Below are 16731 nucleotides of genomic sequence, written 5' to 3'. Positions count from 1 at the left end.
CCTTAGAAAAAATAGTAGAAAACATTTTGGCTGATGCTCTACCGATTCTATCCAAGATTTATTTGGTGATAATAATTTTCTTTGATTGATGATGTATCAAATGCTGTTTATCATTTATTTCATTTATTTATTATTTTTTTGCTTTTCTATTTTGCAGTCGATGCTTGCGGCTCTAATCCTTGTCACAATAATGGTATCTGCTCCAAACAAGGTCTCTCCTTCGTATGTTCTTGCAAAGAAGGTTACACTGGAGTCCAGTGCACAGAATGTAAGAGTTCTCACCTCATTCAATAGTTTTGACCTCTTTCCACACACACACAAACACACACACACACATACAAATTATTGCACACAAACACACACACACACAAATTATTGCACACACACACACATGAATTAATACACATACACACAAATGCAAGCACATGTACATATACACACACAAACTTATGCACACATACACGTACATTATTGCACACACATGTACATATGCACACACACACACTCACACAAATTAATGCACACATGCATACACATACATACACTATTGCACACACACACACACACACACACACCAACTATTGTGTGCATATATGCGCATGGACACAAACACACAAACTAAAACGTACATGCACACAAATTAATACACACACACACGTATAGACTAATGCACACACATGTAGATATGCACACAAGCACATGTACACAAAATAATGCACACACACACATGCACACAAGCTAATACACATGCATTATAATACATACATACATCTACATATATACACACACAATTAAAAGGGTAAAGGTTTATCAATTTATTAATTTATTAGTAAATTAACAATTAATAATTTTTACCAAGCCCTTTGGGATGTAAACACTATAATCGGTGAAGAACTTATTTAAAAGTTCTTATACGTTTATAAACATCTGTTGGAGTTTCAGCATTTTAGCTGCTATTTCTGAACTTCAGTATGTGGTGAAGCAACTGTTGCTGATCCCTTAATTATATACACTCACATGCATATATACATTTATGTATATAAATATTTATTCACCCCAATATTTTACAGTTGATCCCTGCTATTCCACTCCATGTATGAACAGTGGATCCTGCTCAAAGACTGAAAGTGGTTACCAATGTTCTTGCCTTCAAGGATTCAGTGGACACCAATGTCAATCATGTAAGTTATAAAACTTCTTGCATTTTATATAATCCCCCCCCCCCCATTTCTCTTCACATAATCTATTTCTCCCATTCAGTCTAGAAACCTTATCATTTTTTTTTGTCTTTGTCTTTCATGTCAGCTCGTTTATACCCCCAACAGCTTATACTACTGATGTTGCCAAATTGAACAATATTATCAGAAGGTGTTGAAATTGTAATGATATTTGGTTGACAACTGATGAGGGCCTGAGCATGTATATGCCCATTTGTGTGTGTTTTCCCTGTTTTTCTGTATTCTCCTTTGTTGTTCCCCTATTCTACATATTATATATTTACTAATTCCTAAAATTTCATCATCAAACTACTGTTGTGTAACTTTAGGTTAAGCCCTGCTTCAGCAAGTTTACGATCAACAGTATTTCAGTTCTGACTCTCTCATTCCACTTTGTATCTTCGGGTCTATGGTGTACAATGTGTCCTTCTGTTTTTAAGATAATGAGTGTACAGCTTGAGGGAGATTTGGTTGTTATTTCTTGCAGCATGAGAAGTTATGAAATATTGATGTGTAGATGAATATGTGACAGTGTGTATGTGTGTGTGTGTGTGTGTGTGTGTGTGTGTGTGAGAGAGAGAGAGAGAGAGAGAGAGAGAGAGAGAGAGAGTAAGAGTGAGTGAGAAAGAGACATAATTGTTGTTAGTGTTGTTGTTGTTAAGATGAACAGAAGTCAATAAAAACAAGGAAAACAATGTAAATAGATTAAAGTCATTGTTTGTCTGCTTTTTGTTTGTTTGTTTGTTTGATTTTTACATTTTTTTCTCCGTTTTGAATTTGTAGTCGATGCCTGCTACTCCAATCCTTGCCAGAATGGTGGAACATGTCAGACCTCTGGTTCAAACTACAGATGTATCTGTGCTGCAGCTTACAGTGGAAAAATATGTAGTGATTGTAAGTAATCAATAAATCTATGTATCTCTCTCTCTATCTATGTATGTATCTCTCTCTCACTCTCTCTTTCTCTCTCTCTCTTTCTCTCTCTCTCTCTCTCTCTCTCTCTCTCTATTTCTCTGCTTATCTATCCATTCGTTTATATACATGTTTCTACATTTTAACTGCAACGGTTATCATATACATGTTTTGTCTTGGTATAAAAGATAGGTTACAGCAGATATTCTATTTAAAGCCACAGATTCGCTGGTCAGTTGTTTGACCTTAACCAGTTGAACATGTTCCTTGGTGGCCGACAATATGTGCATCTCAGATCACGAGCAGGTGGAGTGGGGGGTATCATAGCCATGTGTTGAGAGGAATTATTTGGGGTTTAAATAATTTACTTCTGGAAACATGGGAGTTTCATTCATCATCTTTGAACGACCCTTATTCATGGACCTTTTAAGCAGGATGGGAAATTTGACTTTCTACAAAAGGCGCAAGGCCTGAAATTGTTCGGGAGGAGACTAGTCGTTTACATTGACCCCAATATTTCACTGGTACTTAATTTATCAATTCTGAAAGGAATTTGAACTCAGAATGCGGCAACAGATGAAATACTGTTAAGCATTTTATCTAGCGTGCTAACGATTCTGAACACTAATAATCCTTCCTGCTATAGGAACAAGGTTTTGTGGGAGGGGACCAGTCGATTAGATCGACCCCAGTATGCAACTGGTACTTAATTTATCGACCCCAAAAGGATTAAAAGCAAAAAAGTAACACTTATAACAATTCCTGCCTTATTATATCAATTGATCATACTGGTGTTTGTAAAATAAAAGATTTCCAATTATATTTTGAATGTCCTTTCACATGACTTGTCTTGTGATTTTCAGTCGACCCCTGCTATTCTCAGCCTTGCAAGAATGGAGGTTCCTGCTCCAGAGTTGGTGACACCCACAAATGTTATTGTACTGCAGAATACACTGGAAGTGAATGTACAGAATGTAAGTGTGACACTGTTTAATATAGTCTTTTGTTTCATTCATTCGTTCAGCTTTACTTTTTTATTTTTTCATGCTAGCATGGGTAAGATGAATACATGATTAATGCATTCATTATAACCAGATACCCTTTCTGTTGCTAATCCTTATTTGTTATGCAAGGAACGAATCTCTTATTCCACTTATATTTAAATATAGGTTTCAAATTTTGGCACAAGGCCTTCAATTTCAGGGGGAAGGTTTAAGTCAATTACATTGACCCCAGTGTTCAACTGGTACTTATTTTATAGACCCCAAAAGGATGAAATGCAAAGTCGACCGTAGCTGAATTCGGACTCATAATGTTGTTAGGCATTTTGCTCGGTGTGTTAACGATTCAGCCAGCTCACCACCTTAATTAATTATTAAGTATTAAAAAAAAATAATTTCCAACTCGTTATTATAAAATATTCTTGATTCCAAATTTGTCATCTTATATTTGGCAATTTTCCTTCAATTCCCTTTGTGTTTGCAGATAACGCCTGTTTCTCAGCACCATGCCAAAATGGTGGAACCTGTACCAATACTGGCTACTCCTTCACTTGCAATTGTCAAATCAACTATTCCGGTGAACAATGTGAACTCTGTGAGTAATCATAAACAACATATAACCATTTCTTTAGTTTCGAGATATTCTTCTACATTCCTTTTCCGTTTTACCATATTCTTACATATCCTGCTTACATTTACCATATTCCTCTAAATTCCATTTTACTATACCTCTATAATCTATTCTACCATATTCTTATAAATCCTGCTTTAATTTACCATCTATCCACCCATTTTTTTCACCCACTATTCCAGGGAGGGTAGTATCCCGAAGCATCCACAGGGTCCTATCAGAAGCAATGATCATTGAACTTTCTGGAGAGAATCCTAGGCATGTCCAACTAAGACTAATGATATTATCCAACCATTTTGTTCTTGGTTGGTGGACATAAAGAATGTGGACCCCCTCCCCATCCCCATTTCGTTTTTTTCTTTTTTTACAGAATCCCCCATTTTCGAGTACGGAGATTCTGATTCTGCAAAAAAAACAAAAAACAAAAAAAAAACAGCATTTAAAAATTTTAATTTACTATTTTCCTCTCAATTCCAATTCACTACATTGCAATATTCTTTTATAATTCTTTATGTCCTGCCACAATTTACTATATTCTTCTAAATTCCATTTACTATATTCCTTCATATTCTTTTTTACCATATTCTTAATGACCCTGCTATAAGTTACCACATTCCTGTGAATTTCCTTTTCTACATTCCTCTATATTCTCTCTTACTGCATTCTTAAATACTTTGCTGTAAACTACCACATTCCTGTAAGTTCCCTTTAACTACATTCCTCTATATTCTCTTTTACCATATTCTTAATAACCCTGCTGTAAGTTACCACATTCTTGTATATTCTCTTTTCTACATTCCTTTATATTCTGTTTTACCATATTCTTCTACAAGCTATATAATTTTCTATTCTGTGTCACCAAATTCAATATTCTTTTTCACCCTATCCTTTTGTATACCATTTTGCTCTTATTCCTACTGATATAGGCAGTGAATTGACTGACAGTTGAATAGCATAAAGTGTGTTGGGTGTGCAGAGCCCACAGGGTGGCCATGTAACATACATGCATATAATGTAGTTGTCCCTATAAATATTTGTTGTAGTGGTGGCCATGTGATGAATAAAGAAATGAGCCAGCCAATAAAGCGACTGCACAGGTCAGCCAATTGGGTTGTCATGCAGGGTAACCAAAAGCCATGCTTTGCCATTGTTGGCAGAATCATTAGAATGATGGATAGAATACCTCATGGTATTTATTCTGAATCATGGCACTCTGAGTTCAAATCTTGCTAAGCTCAACGTTATCCTTTCGAGATTGATATATATGGACCAATCCATGGTGGTTGATTGATGGAACTGTAAAATGTTGGGCCAGCTGTTTTGCAGTATCTGTTTTGGTTTTTTTGCTTTCTGGGTTCAAATCTTACTATGACCTACCAGGGGGCTAAGTTTAACACTACCATCAGGCACCTTCGGAATCTTTAGCAGAGTCCAGTCTGTTGCAAATATTCAGACCATGTTTTTGATGTGAAGACACCCTGCTTCCTACAGTATCGAGGGGCCCCTGTTAAAGGGTCAGAGGCACTGCCCTTCCCTCCTGAAAATAATTCTTCTTTTTTTTATATATTTTATATATTTCTTGTTGATCTTTAGATTTTATTTTAGAATTAACACGTTTGTCTCTTGTCATTTTTCTTTCGATTTTTCTTTTTAACACTTGCAAGAATTCTCTTTATTCTTCAGTTAATTTCTGTAATTCCCAACCTTGCTTAAATGGTGGAACATGTAAAAACAGAGCAAATGGCTATATCTGTGACTGTATTGAAGAATACTTAGGTAAACGATGCAATCTAGGTGAGTACCAAATCCATCTGGAATTTAACTGTCTTTAGACTAACCCCTCCTTAAAACACCACTATTCCATTATACACACAAATGATATAGTAAGTATTATGTAGTATATATATTATATAATAGATACACACACACACACACAAATATATATATATATATATATATATATATATATTTATATATATACAAGAATAAGGGCAGGGAATCATCAATTAATAATAGAATTAATAATTAACAATTTTGCCAAGTAGTTCAGTATGAAAAAACCTTTATCGGTAAAACCATTTATCATCATAAATATACAGGGATTAGCATTGAGTTGCTTCTCCAACATACTGAAAATTTAGAAATAGCAGTCAAAGAACTACTGATTCTAAACTACAAATTTTTCTCTAAATGGATGGCGATATTTGTGGCACACATAGAACAAAAAACCGGAGGGGAAAGCATAAACAAAACAAGTCTTTAGTTAATCGGATACGATTGTTTCATGGTTAAGAGAATGAAAATTTCCCTATTCCAAATCATCAGTCCGATATTCTGATAAATTTGAAAGTGTCTCTAAAAAAATTCACGGTAATTTTTGGCCATGCGACACCAAAAATCAACGATAAGAAAGGCACTTACGAATTCATATATATATTTATATAAATCATTTATCAGGTCATCCCGTAAGTTCTGTCTGAATTTTGAATAAAGAAAACAAGTGATCAAATGTTATATTTAATTGAAATTTAAATCATCAATGTACTTTCCCTGATTATCTATGACTTCCTTTCATCTATTTACTCCTTCTGGAGTCGATAAAATAAGTACCAGTTGAACACTGGGATTGATGTTATTGACTTACCGCCTTCCCTGAAACTGCTGGCCTAGCGTCAAACTTTGAAATCGATATCTTTAATAAGTGATCAATAAGTTGTGTACACAGAGGACCAATGAGGTCAACCAGCGTTTGTTAAAACTAGGGTCACCTATATTGTTGTTGTCTTGTTTTATTTTTAGGAACCTGTCCTGAAATCGATGCTGATAAAGTCATCCAACATAATGGAACATGCTACTATCTCTTTGGACACGGTAAAACTGACAGAAAGTCATATGAAGGTGCAATGAACAGATGTTGTAGTTTGAAGGGAAATGTAGTCTGGCTGGAAAGTTCCTTTGAATTGAATTATGTTGCAACACATTTACTTGATGGTAAGTTAAAGAATTTTTGAAGAATTATTTTCATTGAGAATTGAAATATTGACTGAGAAATGGAAAAATCTTTAATGTTCCATTTGAAGACTTTGTTGTAAAACTGAAAGTCTTATAGGAATTAGGTGATATCGCATCACTCTTGTTTCAAAGTAAATTAATCAAAAATCTTTTGAAGAAATTATTTTCATTGGGAATCAAAATATTAAATGGTAGAACCGTTAGTACATATGTCATAATACCTAGCATTGTTTCTGCTGATTCTTTATGTTCTGAGTTCTAATAACCCTGGGATGACTTTGCTTTTCGTTTATAGCCACAGTCATGGTTGTGTGGTAAGAAGTTTGTTTCCCAACTACATGGTTCTGGGTTCAGTCCCACAACGTGGTACCTTGGGCATATGTTGTCTGCTATAGCCTCGGGTTGACCAAAAGCCTTGTGAGTGGATTTGATAGATGGAAACTGAAAGAAACCCATTGCATGTGTGTATGTATGTATGTGCGTGTGTGTCTTTGTGTCTGTGTTTGTCCCCCACAAATGCTTGACAACCGATGTTGTTATGTCTACATCCCTCATAACTTACCGATTCAGCAAAAGAGACTGACAGAAAAATTACCTGGCTGAACAAAAGAATAAGTACAGGGGCTGATTCATTTACCTAAACACAATCGTCAAGGCTGTGCCCCAGCTTGACCACAGTCTGATGATTTAAACAAGTACACCATACAAAATATCAAAAATTCTTTGATATCCCAGATTCTGCTGCAAAAGCAGAAGCTAAATGTTAATTGCTGATAACAGTTTAGAAATTTCATCCAGTTCTTCAGAGTCTTGAGGATAACCCCAAATTTCGGTATTCTTACACTAACATTCCTTACTTTACCTTGTGTTTGGCACCAGCCTTGCAATTTCCTTTCAGTTCTTCTCAAGTTGATACATTCTTTTTTTAATAATCTTTTCTCCAGGAATGGCTTCCCAGACTGATACTTGGGTTGGCGCCAAGAAAGTGCACAGCCATTTCGAATGGGTGTCTTGTGGAACACCTTATAAACATGTAAAGAACAACCTTTGGTATTCAGAACACCCAAAACCTTCTTCTAACGTTGCTTTCATTGGGAAGAGAGTAGATGGATCCCATCTTTACAGCTCCTGTGCCAACAAAGAATCCAAGCCTTACATCTGTGAGAGTAAGTATAATTGATTTATGCAAATATATTTGAATAATTATGATGGGGTATGATAATTTCAAGATGGCTGAAAAACATGGATATGTATGTATGTGTATGTATGTATGCATATGTATGTTTGTGTATTTATGTGTATGTATTTATAAATATGTATGTGTGTGTGTATGTATGCATGTATATGTGTATGTGTGTATGTGTGTGTGTATGTATGCATGCATCTGTGTATGTATATATGTATGTATGTGCATATATGTATGTAGTATGAATGTGTGTATGTATGCATGTATGTATGCATGTATGTATGCATGTGTCTGTTTGATGTATGTGTATGTGCACATATGTATGTAGTCTGTGTGTGTGTGTGTGTGTGTGTGTGTAAATAAGAAAGTGTAATGAAAATAGAAAGTTTGTAGTTTCGAGTAAAAGCGTTTATTTTTTCAAGGATAATAAATAAATAATATTAAAAAATAGAATTTTCCAAAAATGGAAGCAAGAATAGAGACAAAAATTTTTATAAAAAGTTTTGTTTACAAAGAAAAAAATAAAAGAAACCTGGAGATTAATTAAAAAATTGTTTTCCACTTTACAGTCTGTGCCCAAGGATTTTTCGGTGATATGTGCCAATCAAGATGTCTCCATTGCCGAGATAGCGTAGGATGTGAACCTCGTACTGGATATTGCCGTTTTGGATGTCTTGACGGATGGACAGGTGAAAGATGTAATGTTAAGAAAACAGGTGAGACTGAAATTATTTTATAGTCATTAGAATGACATCAGTTTTCCTTGAAATATAGTTGTTGGACACTATAAACAAGAATTAAATGCATATTTAAGATATTTTATTTTAGCAGTGTAGCTATTTAAATGAGGACCTTTATTTTGTGGGTTCATTAGGTGATGTGTTTAACCCTTTCGTTACTGTATTTCTGTTGAGATGCGCTGTGTTTCTTTCAATTACTTTAAATATCACAAAGAATTTAATAAATTAACTTAGTTATCATTCAGCTAGTGTTAGGAACATAAATTGTGACTAAGGTTTGGTGGAAGATTTTAATTCAAAACTGATGGAAATAAGACATTTGTACTACAGAGTCAGAGGCAGTTTCAGCCGGGTTGGTAACGAAAGGGTTAACTTAGTGATTTTATTCAATGTTTATGGATGTTCAGACAAATTGTGTAGTTAGAATTTGTGCCACCTAGATGATGTAGCTCCAGATGTGCCATGTCTGAACATAATGCAGAATGTTTATCATTTGATGTTGATTTTATTATCAACTTTAATAATGAGGGCACATGACCAAGTGGTTAGGGGTTTGTGCTGATGATCATAAATTCAATTCCTGGATTGAGTTGCACAACATAACTTTGAGCAGGGTTCATCATTTCATCCTGCTCAGTTGAAATGAATACCAGTAATGCTGAGAGTAAACTTTATGCCTTGCCCTGTCTTGCGCTGCCTTGCCCTGTCTAGCACTGCCTTGCTCTTTCTTGTGCTGCCTTGCCCTGTCTTGCCCCTCTCAACTCCTCACAGACTAACAAGGGTATCATTATGACATATGTCTCTTGTGTATTTTTAAAACCAGGCAGAGCATTCTACTGTGTGTCTCTCTCTAGGTCTGACCATAGCCAGGCCCTTTCAAAGAGGAAAGAGAAAGACAAAGAGAAATGGTGTAGAAGGAAAAGAATTGGCTGTAGTTTTGAGATGCAATTTACTGACATCCAATAAATAAATAAAATAAAATAAATAGTAAAGTTGACCTCGGTGTGATTTGAATTCAGAGAACAGAGGTTCACAAGAAATACCACAAATTATTCTGTCTGATTTGTTAACCATCAGACCAATTCATTAGATTCAAACAGATTTACGATTATCTGCTTTGTCTATGTTACATTGCTGTTGTTTTTACTTGAGGTTGATCATGATTCGGTCAACCAATGATCATAGGCACTCCATCCATGACCATCCAATCTATTTAGGTCTTTCTAAGACTACATTATAATAAATATACCCTAACTTTTGTTTAAGATGGTGGCAAGGGATTTGAGGAAGGATTAGCTGCTATTTCTAGTGACCATGTGCATTGTCTTGATTTCAGCATTGTGTCTGATAGAGTCTTGCTTAACTAATAAAACAAGTGTAAAAATATTTTTTTAAATTATTGAAAAATAAATGTACCTTTAAAACATAAATGTACCTTTAAATTGGTTTTCATTTAAGCATAAAGTCAGCAATTTTGAGGGGAGGGGTTATTTTATTTGTTCTGGAGGGATAAGAGACCTGACCTTGTCAGGATTTGAACTGAAATGCAAAGAACCGGAAGAAATACCACAAGGCAGTTGTCTGTGCTCAACGGTTCTGCCAGTCCTCTACCTTAAAGGACCTTTAAATTAAGGAAAGAAAAAAAAGAAAGAAAAATTTAGACCTTCACCCTTATTTGAATTCTAAGTAATTTGTACAAGGCTTTGCTGTGGGTTAAATAAAAATGTGAACACATTCCATTTATGCTTTTGATGCTTGGAAAAAAGAGAAGGGAGTCTTCGGGTTGAGCATTTCACAGTTTGTTGGTTGCTTCTCTGAGGAGACCCACCTGTTTTCATTCACCTGTAAACAGCATAAAATATTCAGTTACCATATAAAGGAGTCATGAAATTACACTTGCACCACAGTGGATAGTGTAATTTGCATATTTGTGCTTTTGGCAGCTCATCACTAAATTAAATAATACATATTTTTACGCATGACAACATAAATCATAAGAACAGAAAGGTATATAAAATATTCTTTTCTGCTCTAAGCACAAGGCCCAAAATTTTTGGGGAAGAGGCCAATCAATTAGATCGACCTCAGTATGTAACTGGTACTTAATTTATTGACCTCAAAAGGATGAAAGGCAAAGTCAACCTCGGCAGAATTTGAATTCAGAACATAAAGACAGACGATATACCGCTAAGCATTTCACCCAGCATGCTAATATTTATGCTAGCTTGCTGCCTTAATGTATATAAAATATTACAAAGCCCTGCTGTGAATTAAATAAAAATGTAAATACATTGCTTTTTATGCTTTTGATGTTTGGAAAAGAGAAGAAGGAGTCTTCTAATGAAATATTTCATGGTTTGTTGACCACTCCTCTGAGAATTCTTACCCACTTTCACTCCCAAATAAATAGTGTAGAATGTTCAGCTACTATATAAAGCAGTCATAAATTAGGCATCTCATCAATAAACTAAACTATATCTATTTTATGCATGATACAGAATGAATCATAAGAACAGAAAATGAATTTAAATATTAAAAAGCCTTACTGTGGGTGAAGTAAAAATGTAAACAGGATATCTTCTAAGCCTGGTACTTATTCTATCGGTCTCTTTTGCCGAACTGCTAAGTCATATCCATAAATATTTTGAATATATTTAATACATGGATACAAAGTAATCATTTAACTCAATGGAGATTCTCTTTTTTTAACGAATAAATGATTTAATTTAAACTTTCATTATAATTCTTAGGTTGCGATACCAAAAGTGGTTACAGATTTGATTCTAGTAAGCTATGATGTTTTCTTCATCTTACTTCAAAATTTCTTATTTTGAATATAATGAGGAAAAAAAAACATAATATTTTTAATCAATTATAATTTAACAGTTCGTTTATTTTAGTTTTTTTGTTTTAAAGTTTAAATTTAGATCGTATCTAGACATTGATTGAAAAAAGTGAAGTTTTATTAATTTTAAGGTAATATTTTGTTAAAATATTTAAAATTAACATTTGCTAAAATAATTAAAATTAACATTTGCTAAAATATTTATAATTAACATTTTGTTCATCATAAACCAACAATATAATGCTTCATTTATTAAAACCTGTTTTAATTTATGAATTAATAAATTATGATATATAATTACATAAATAAATTATGCACATATTATATAAATATAATCATAATTAATTAATAAATTAATAAATTATAATAATACATAATTACATAAATAACTTACTCATATAAAAGTATAATAATGATAAATTTATAATAGAATAAATTAATCTATATTTTATTCTAAGCTACTTAACAGTTGGAAAATTAAACCAAAAACCTAGTAAAGCTTTAATACATAATAATTACAGCTAACACTTAAAATATTTAAAATTCTAAAGCTATTGAATCTAACAAATTACATTTTTACCTTAATAATATTAAATTATCTAAAATTTGTTTTTCTCTAATTTATATTTATAAGAAAGCCAATTTCTCAGCATGAATCTGTTAATGGTTTAAATTATTATTGTGTGAGGTAAAACAAGCTATCCTTTTTATCCTTTTTTCCTATGTCAATTTTAATTTATTATTAAAAGGCACAAGTATGGCTGTGTTGTTAAGAAGCTTGCTTCCTAGTCATCTAGTCATGGGTTCAGTTCCACTGCATGCCACCTTGAGCAAGTATCTTCTATTACAGCCTCGAGCTATAGCAAAAGAGTGGATTTGAAAGATGGAAACTGAAAGAAGTCTGTTGTGTATGTGAGTGTGTATCCTTGCCTTGACATCACACGAAGGTCGTAAATGAGCATCACTGTCATACAAGCGATCCTAGTCTTCTGTGATAAAAAACATTAGGCCAAGAGTGAAATATTACCTTGCTTGGAAACACATTATTTGTAATTACTAACTGTCGTGCATGTGTTGAGGTGGCGGAACAAGTGGTTAAAGAAGCAAATATAGTCAGAAATAAATATTTTAAGTTCAATTCCTAACCCAGTACTGTATGTGAAATGGAAAAAGAAAAAAGAAAAGAGAAAATATTACTTGAAGACTACCTGAGACAACACTAGTGAAAATGCTGTGCCAGTTCCTCTGATGTCATAATGGCACCACAAGATGCAGTTCTTGCTGTGGGGGGTGGCGGTGGCATGCATGCCTCATTGACCCTGAGAGCTTTGCCTGCAGAGCACATGCTCCTGGTAGGATTTCCCATGCCGGATAAGTCAAAGGACAGAGGTTAGACTAATATGGACCACTTCTTCTCAGAATTAAAAGTGGGTCTGTGTAGCGCCAACGCTCCTACATCACCACCACCATCATCATCGTCATCGTCATCATATAATGTCTGGCTTCCATGCTGGCATGGGTTGGACAATTTGACTGGAGCTGGCAAACCAAAGAGCAGCACCAAGTTTCAATTGTCTGTTTTGGCATGGTTTCTACAGCTGGATGCCCTTCCTAATACCAGCTTCTTTGCAGGGTGCACTAAGTGCTTTTTATGTAGCACCAGAACCAGTGCTTTCTTGTGTAGAATCAGCAAGGGTACTTTTCATGCGGCACCAGCACCTAGAATAAAAAAAAACAAAAAAGGAAGGTTACAGAAGAATCAAAGACTTGGAAGAGGAGAAGTAGAAAAGACATCTCAGAGTTGAAAATGGTGAAGAAACATCATTGATGGCAAATGCTCCATAGGAAGCGAAGGGTTTAACCCTTTTTAGAATTTAAAGGGGGATTTATCCGGGTCAAATATTCTGCTAGAGTCTTTCATATCTACCCTACAATGTCATTCTTAAAATAAACAATTAATTCATTGAAATCTTGATGCTCTGAGATAATGCAGGATTAATTCAAGGCAGTGTGAATAAATTCGAATTACATTTGAGAGAGTAATCTGAATGCTAAAGGGTCAGAAAAGTGCTTATGCTGCCAAACATTGAAGGGGGCTGGCGGGTGGGGGCAGGGGTGGGGCAAACAGCTAAGAGTAAAAGAAACACAAATAGTCTAAGAAACAGATAACAAATGGAGGAATTGGTTTTTTTTCTTTTATATTTTCTTTATTTTAATGAATGTTATAAAAGACAAAACATGATAAGAAGAAAACAACAAGGAATAAAAGAGAATAAACAAAAATAAAGCAAAAAATAAACAAACATGAAGATGTAAAACAAAAAAAAAACTCTGGGGTAAGTGGAGATTCCTGATTTTTCTAAGACTGGATGGAATAATATTCGGTGAGTAAATTATACCAAATATTCTTGTTAACAAGTTTGGTTCAGATAAAATTGTTTGTTCATTTTGTGTTTTTTTTTGTCTATATTTTTTACAAGTGGCATTATGAAAAAATGTATTTATATTTTTAAAAACAGTTTCCTTTTTTTTTATAATTTTAAATTTAGGGAATTCAAATGAATTCCATGTTTTGATGATTTTGAAATGTTTTTTTGTTATCCTATTTTCTTTTTCTTTTTACAGGGATTTTGTTTTTTTTTTGCTGTTGTTGTTATTTTCCTTGTTGACATTTTTTGCTGACACAGATGTAATGAATAATTAATTATTTACAGTTAATTACAATGTGGTCCATGTGCCATATCCTCAACCAGTAGTAACGAGGTGTCCACTCGGTAAATATATTGACCAAGGTGGATGTCGAAGATGTGGTCAATGTAAAGGTAGACAGCCATGTGACAACTGGACTGGTGATTGTGTACGAGGTTGTGAACCAGGATGGTATGGACAGAAGTGTCACCAAAGAGGTAAGTATTAGAAGACTTTGAGACAAAGTTCAGGTTTTCACAGTAACAATGTTGCAGTTTGTGGCAACAAAACTTTTGTCACCATATTACAAATAAATATCTAAGCAAAGCTGACGATCTTTGAATATTTCTGTGTGGTTAACTTGTGTCTTCTATGCTGCAATTGTTTCAGTTTCAGAACACAACCCCACAAATCAAGACATTTGCTATGCAAGTAAATCTCTGTAACTCTTATGAGAAGAGCAGGGCCACACTAAGGCCCAAATAATACCCTAAGCACAGCCTAACAAGGTTTCTCCTGCAAACCTTGTCTAACTGACAAGATTTTGCAATATAATAAATGTTAAATGAGAATTAATTAATTAAAAAATTAATTTCCATTCCAAGCTTTCATCCAAATTAGATTACACAATTCTATTAAATATAAAATGAAATGAATTTTTAAAAAAATGTTATATTTTTAACACTTAATAATTGTGTGCAGGTATTTACATTGGTTGTGAGGTTATGGAGCTTGTTTCCCAACCATGTAGTCCAAACATGTAGTTTCCAACCATGTAGTTTTGGATTTAATCCCATTTCATCGTACATTGGAAAAGTGTGTTCAACTACAACCCTAGGTTAACAGAAGCATTATGAATGGATTTGGTAGGCAGAAACTGAAAGAAGCCCATCATATGTGTGTGTGTGTGTATGTGTGTGCAAGTGCGTGATTGTGTAAGTTCATACCTGTCCCTGTTTTCACCTGTGTTTGCTGGATGTAAGCAATGGCCTCTTAAGCAAACAAGGCTTCACGAGATGGGGCCTCAATTAGACTCCCAAATAGTAGCCCCCTACTCTATCCAGTCTGTGTAAATTAAGGATCATGAATATTCTGAAAAATATTTCATTGTAATAATTTTTGAAGTTTTATTTCTACAAATTACCTTTACTGAAATTAATATAATTGTTCATTTATTTATTTACAGAAACAACTTATGAAAAACCTGACACTCCTTTTCGTATAACATGTCCAACTGGTCAATATATCCACCATAAGAGCTGTAGAAGATGTGGTCAGTGTAAAGATGGATACCCATGTGACACACAGACTGGCAATTGTAGATGGGGTTGTGAACCAGGATGGTATGGACGAAAGTGTCAGCAAAGAGGTAAATGTCAGAAAACTCTTTTTATTTCTGAGAAAAGCAGAGTTTAAGTCTTTTGTTACCACAATTCTGTTGGAATACACTGACTTTGTTTCAATTAATTTTGAAAATAATGAGGAATTTACTAAGATAACTTTGTCATTGTTAAGTTGCTAATTAGAACATAAATTATCATGAAATTTTAATGAAAAGCTTCAGATTAAATCACTTCAAGATTTTTGTAAATCATATCTCTGTTGGAATATTCTGTCTTTGCTTCAATTAATTTTGAGAATTATGAGGAATTTAACAAAATTACTCTGACATTATTAAGCTGCTGTTTGGAACGATTGTATATTGGATGTCAGTAAAATCAACTATAACTTGAATATATTAATTTCTGTATTTATGTAAATGCAAGAAATTATATTATTATAACCGTTTCTAATAAAAAATTTAATAATTTATCATTTACAATAATAATAATAATAATAATAATAATAGTGAATTTTCTTTCCTTTTCCCCCTTTATTTTCTTTGTTTTATTGTTTTCATAAAATTTTTTTTTTTTCCTTTTTCTCTCTGTTTTTCCTCCCCTTCTTTTTCTATCACATGACTTAGTGGTCATGAACAATCTGGTATGTTTATTTTGATGGCCTACCAATGTATACAATGAATTTCTTTGTCCTAGCTGTTAGGAAGACACTCAGCAAGAAATGAAAACAAAATTGAAAGAAGATAATAATAAGAATAATAACATGATGATAATAATAATAATAATAATAATAATAATAATAATAATAATAATAATAATAATGATGATAATGATAATATGCATTATTTTAGAATATTTTTTTCTAACACAAATAAAATTTTTATTTACAGTAACTAGAGTTGTGGCAAAACCTGAGCCTCGTTATCATGTAAGGACATGTCCACTTGGCTATTATATCTTCCGCAAAGGAATTAAAAAGTGTGGCCAATGTAAAAACAGAGAACCATGTGACAAACAAACTGGTTATTGTATAAGAGGTTGTGCAACAGGATGGTATGGACAAAGATGTGAGCAAAGAGGTGAGTGTACAGTTCTTTAGTTCTGTAATTGTTGCAAGGAGCAGTGGGAAAATATAATGGTAAATTCCCAGATTGAGTAT

At 33.7% G+C, this 16731-nt stretch overlaps 1 protein-coding gene across 3 annotated transcripts in view; it reads left to right on the top strand.

Moving 5' to 3' along the window:
• LOC106870399 (uncharacterized) overlaps nt 1–16731 on the top strand; it is an 88543-nt gene that overhangs the window by 40435 nt on the left and 31377 nt on the right. The window contains exons 28-37 of one of the 3 annotated variants that reach the window (XR_016237682.1): nt 158–268; nt 1071–1181; nt 2001–2111; nt 2993–3103; nt 3615–3725; nt 5445–5555; nt 6561–6752; nt 7718–7939; nt 8529–8675; nt 11616–11675. Coding sequence is in view for 2 of the 3 variants with exons in the window: in XM_089338515.1 (XP_089194641.1) it covers nt 158–268; nt 1071–1181; nt 2001–2111; nt 2993–3103; nt 3615–3725; nt 5445–5555; nt 6561–6752; nt 7718–7939; nt 8529–8675; nt 11450–11485 (1263 nt within the window). In the remaining variant the exon portion in view is untranslated. Of the gene's footprint in view, nt 1–157; nt 269–1070; nt 1182–2000; nt 2112–2992; nt 3104–3614; nt 3726–5444; nt 5556–6560; nt 6753–7717; nt 7940–8528; nt 8676–11449; nt 11486–11615; nt 11676–16731 lie in introns of all 3 variants that reach the window. The other 2 variants (XM_089338515.1, XM_089338516.1) reach the window with 2 other exon arrangements.

This window comes from Octopus bimaculoides, chromosome 20, assembly GCF_046866305.1.
Source record: "Octopus bimaculoides isolate indiv1 chromosome 20, ASM4686630v1, whole genome shotgun sequence".
NCBI lineage: Eukaryota > Metazoa > Mollusca > Cephalopoda > Octopoda > Octopodidae > Octopus > Octopus bimaculoides.
Note: the sequence above shows the minus strand (reverse complement) of the source record. Positions and strands in the feature narration are given on the sequence as shown.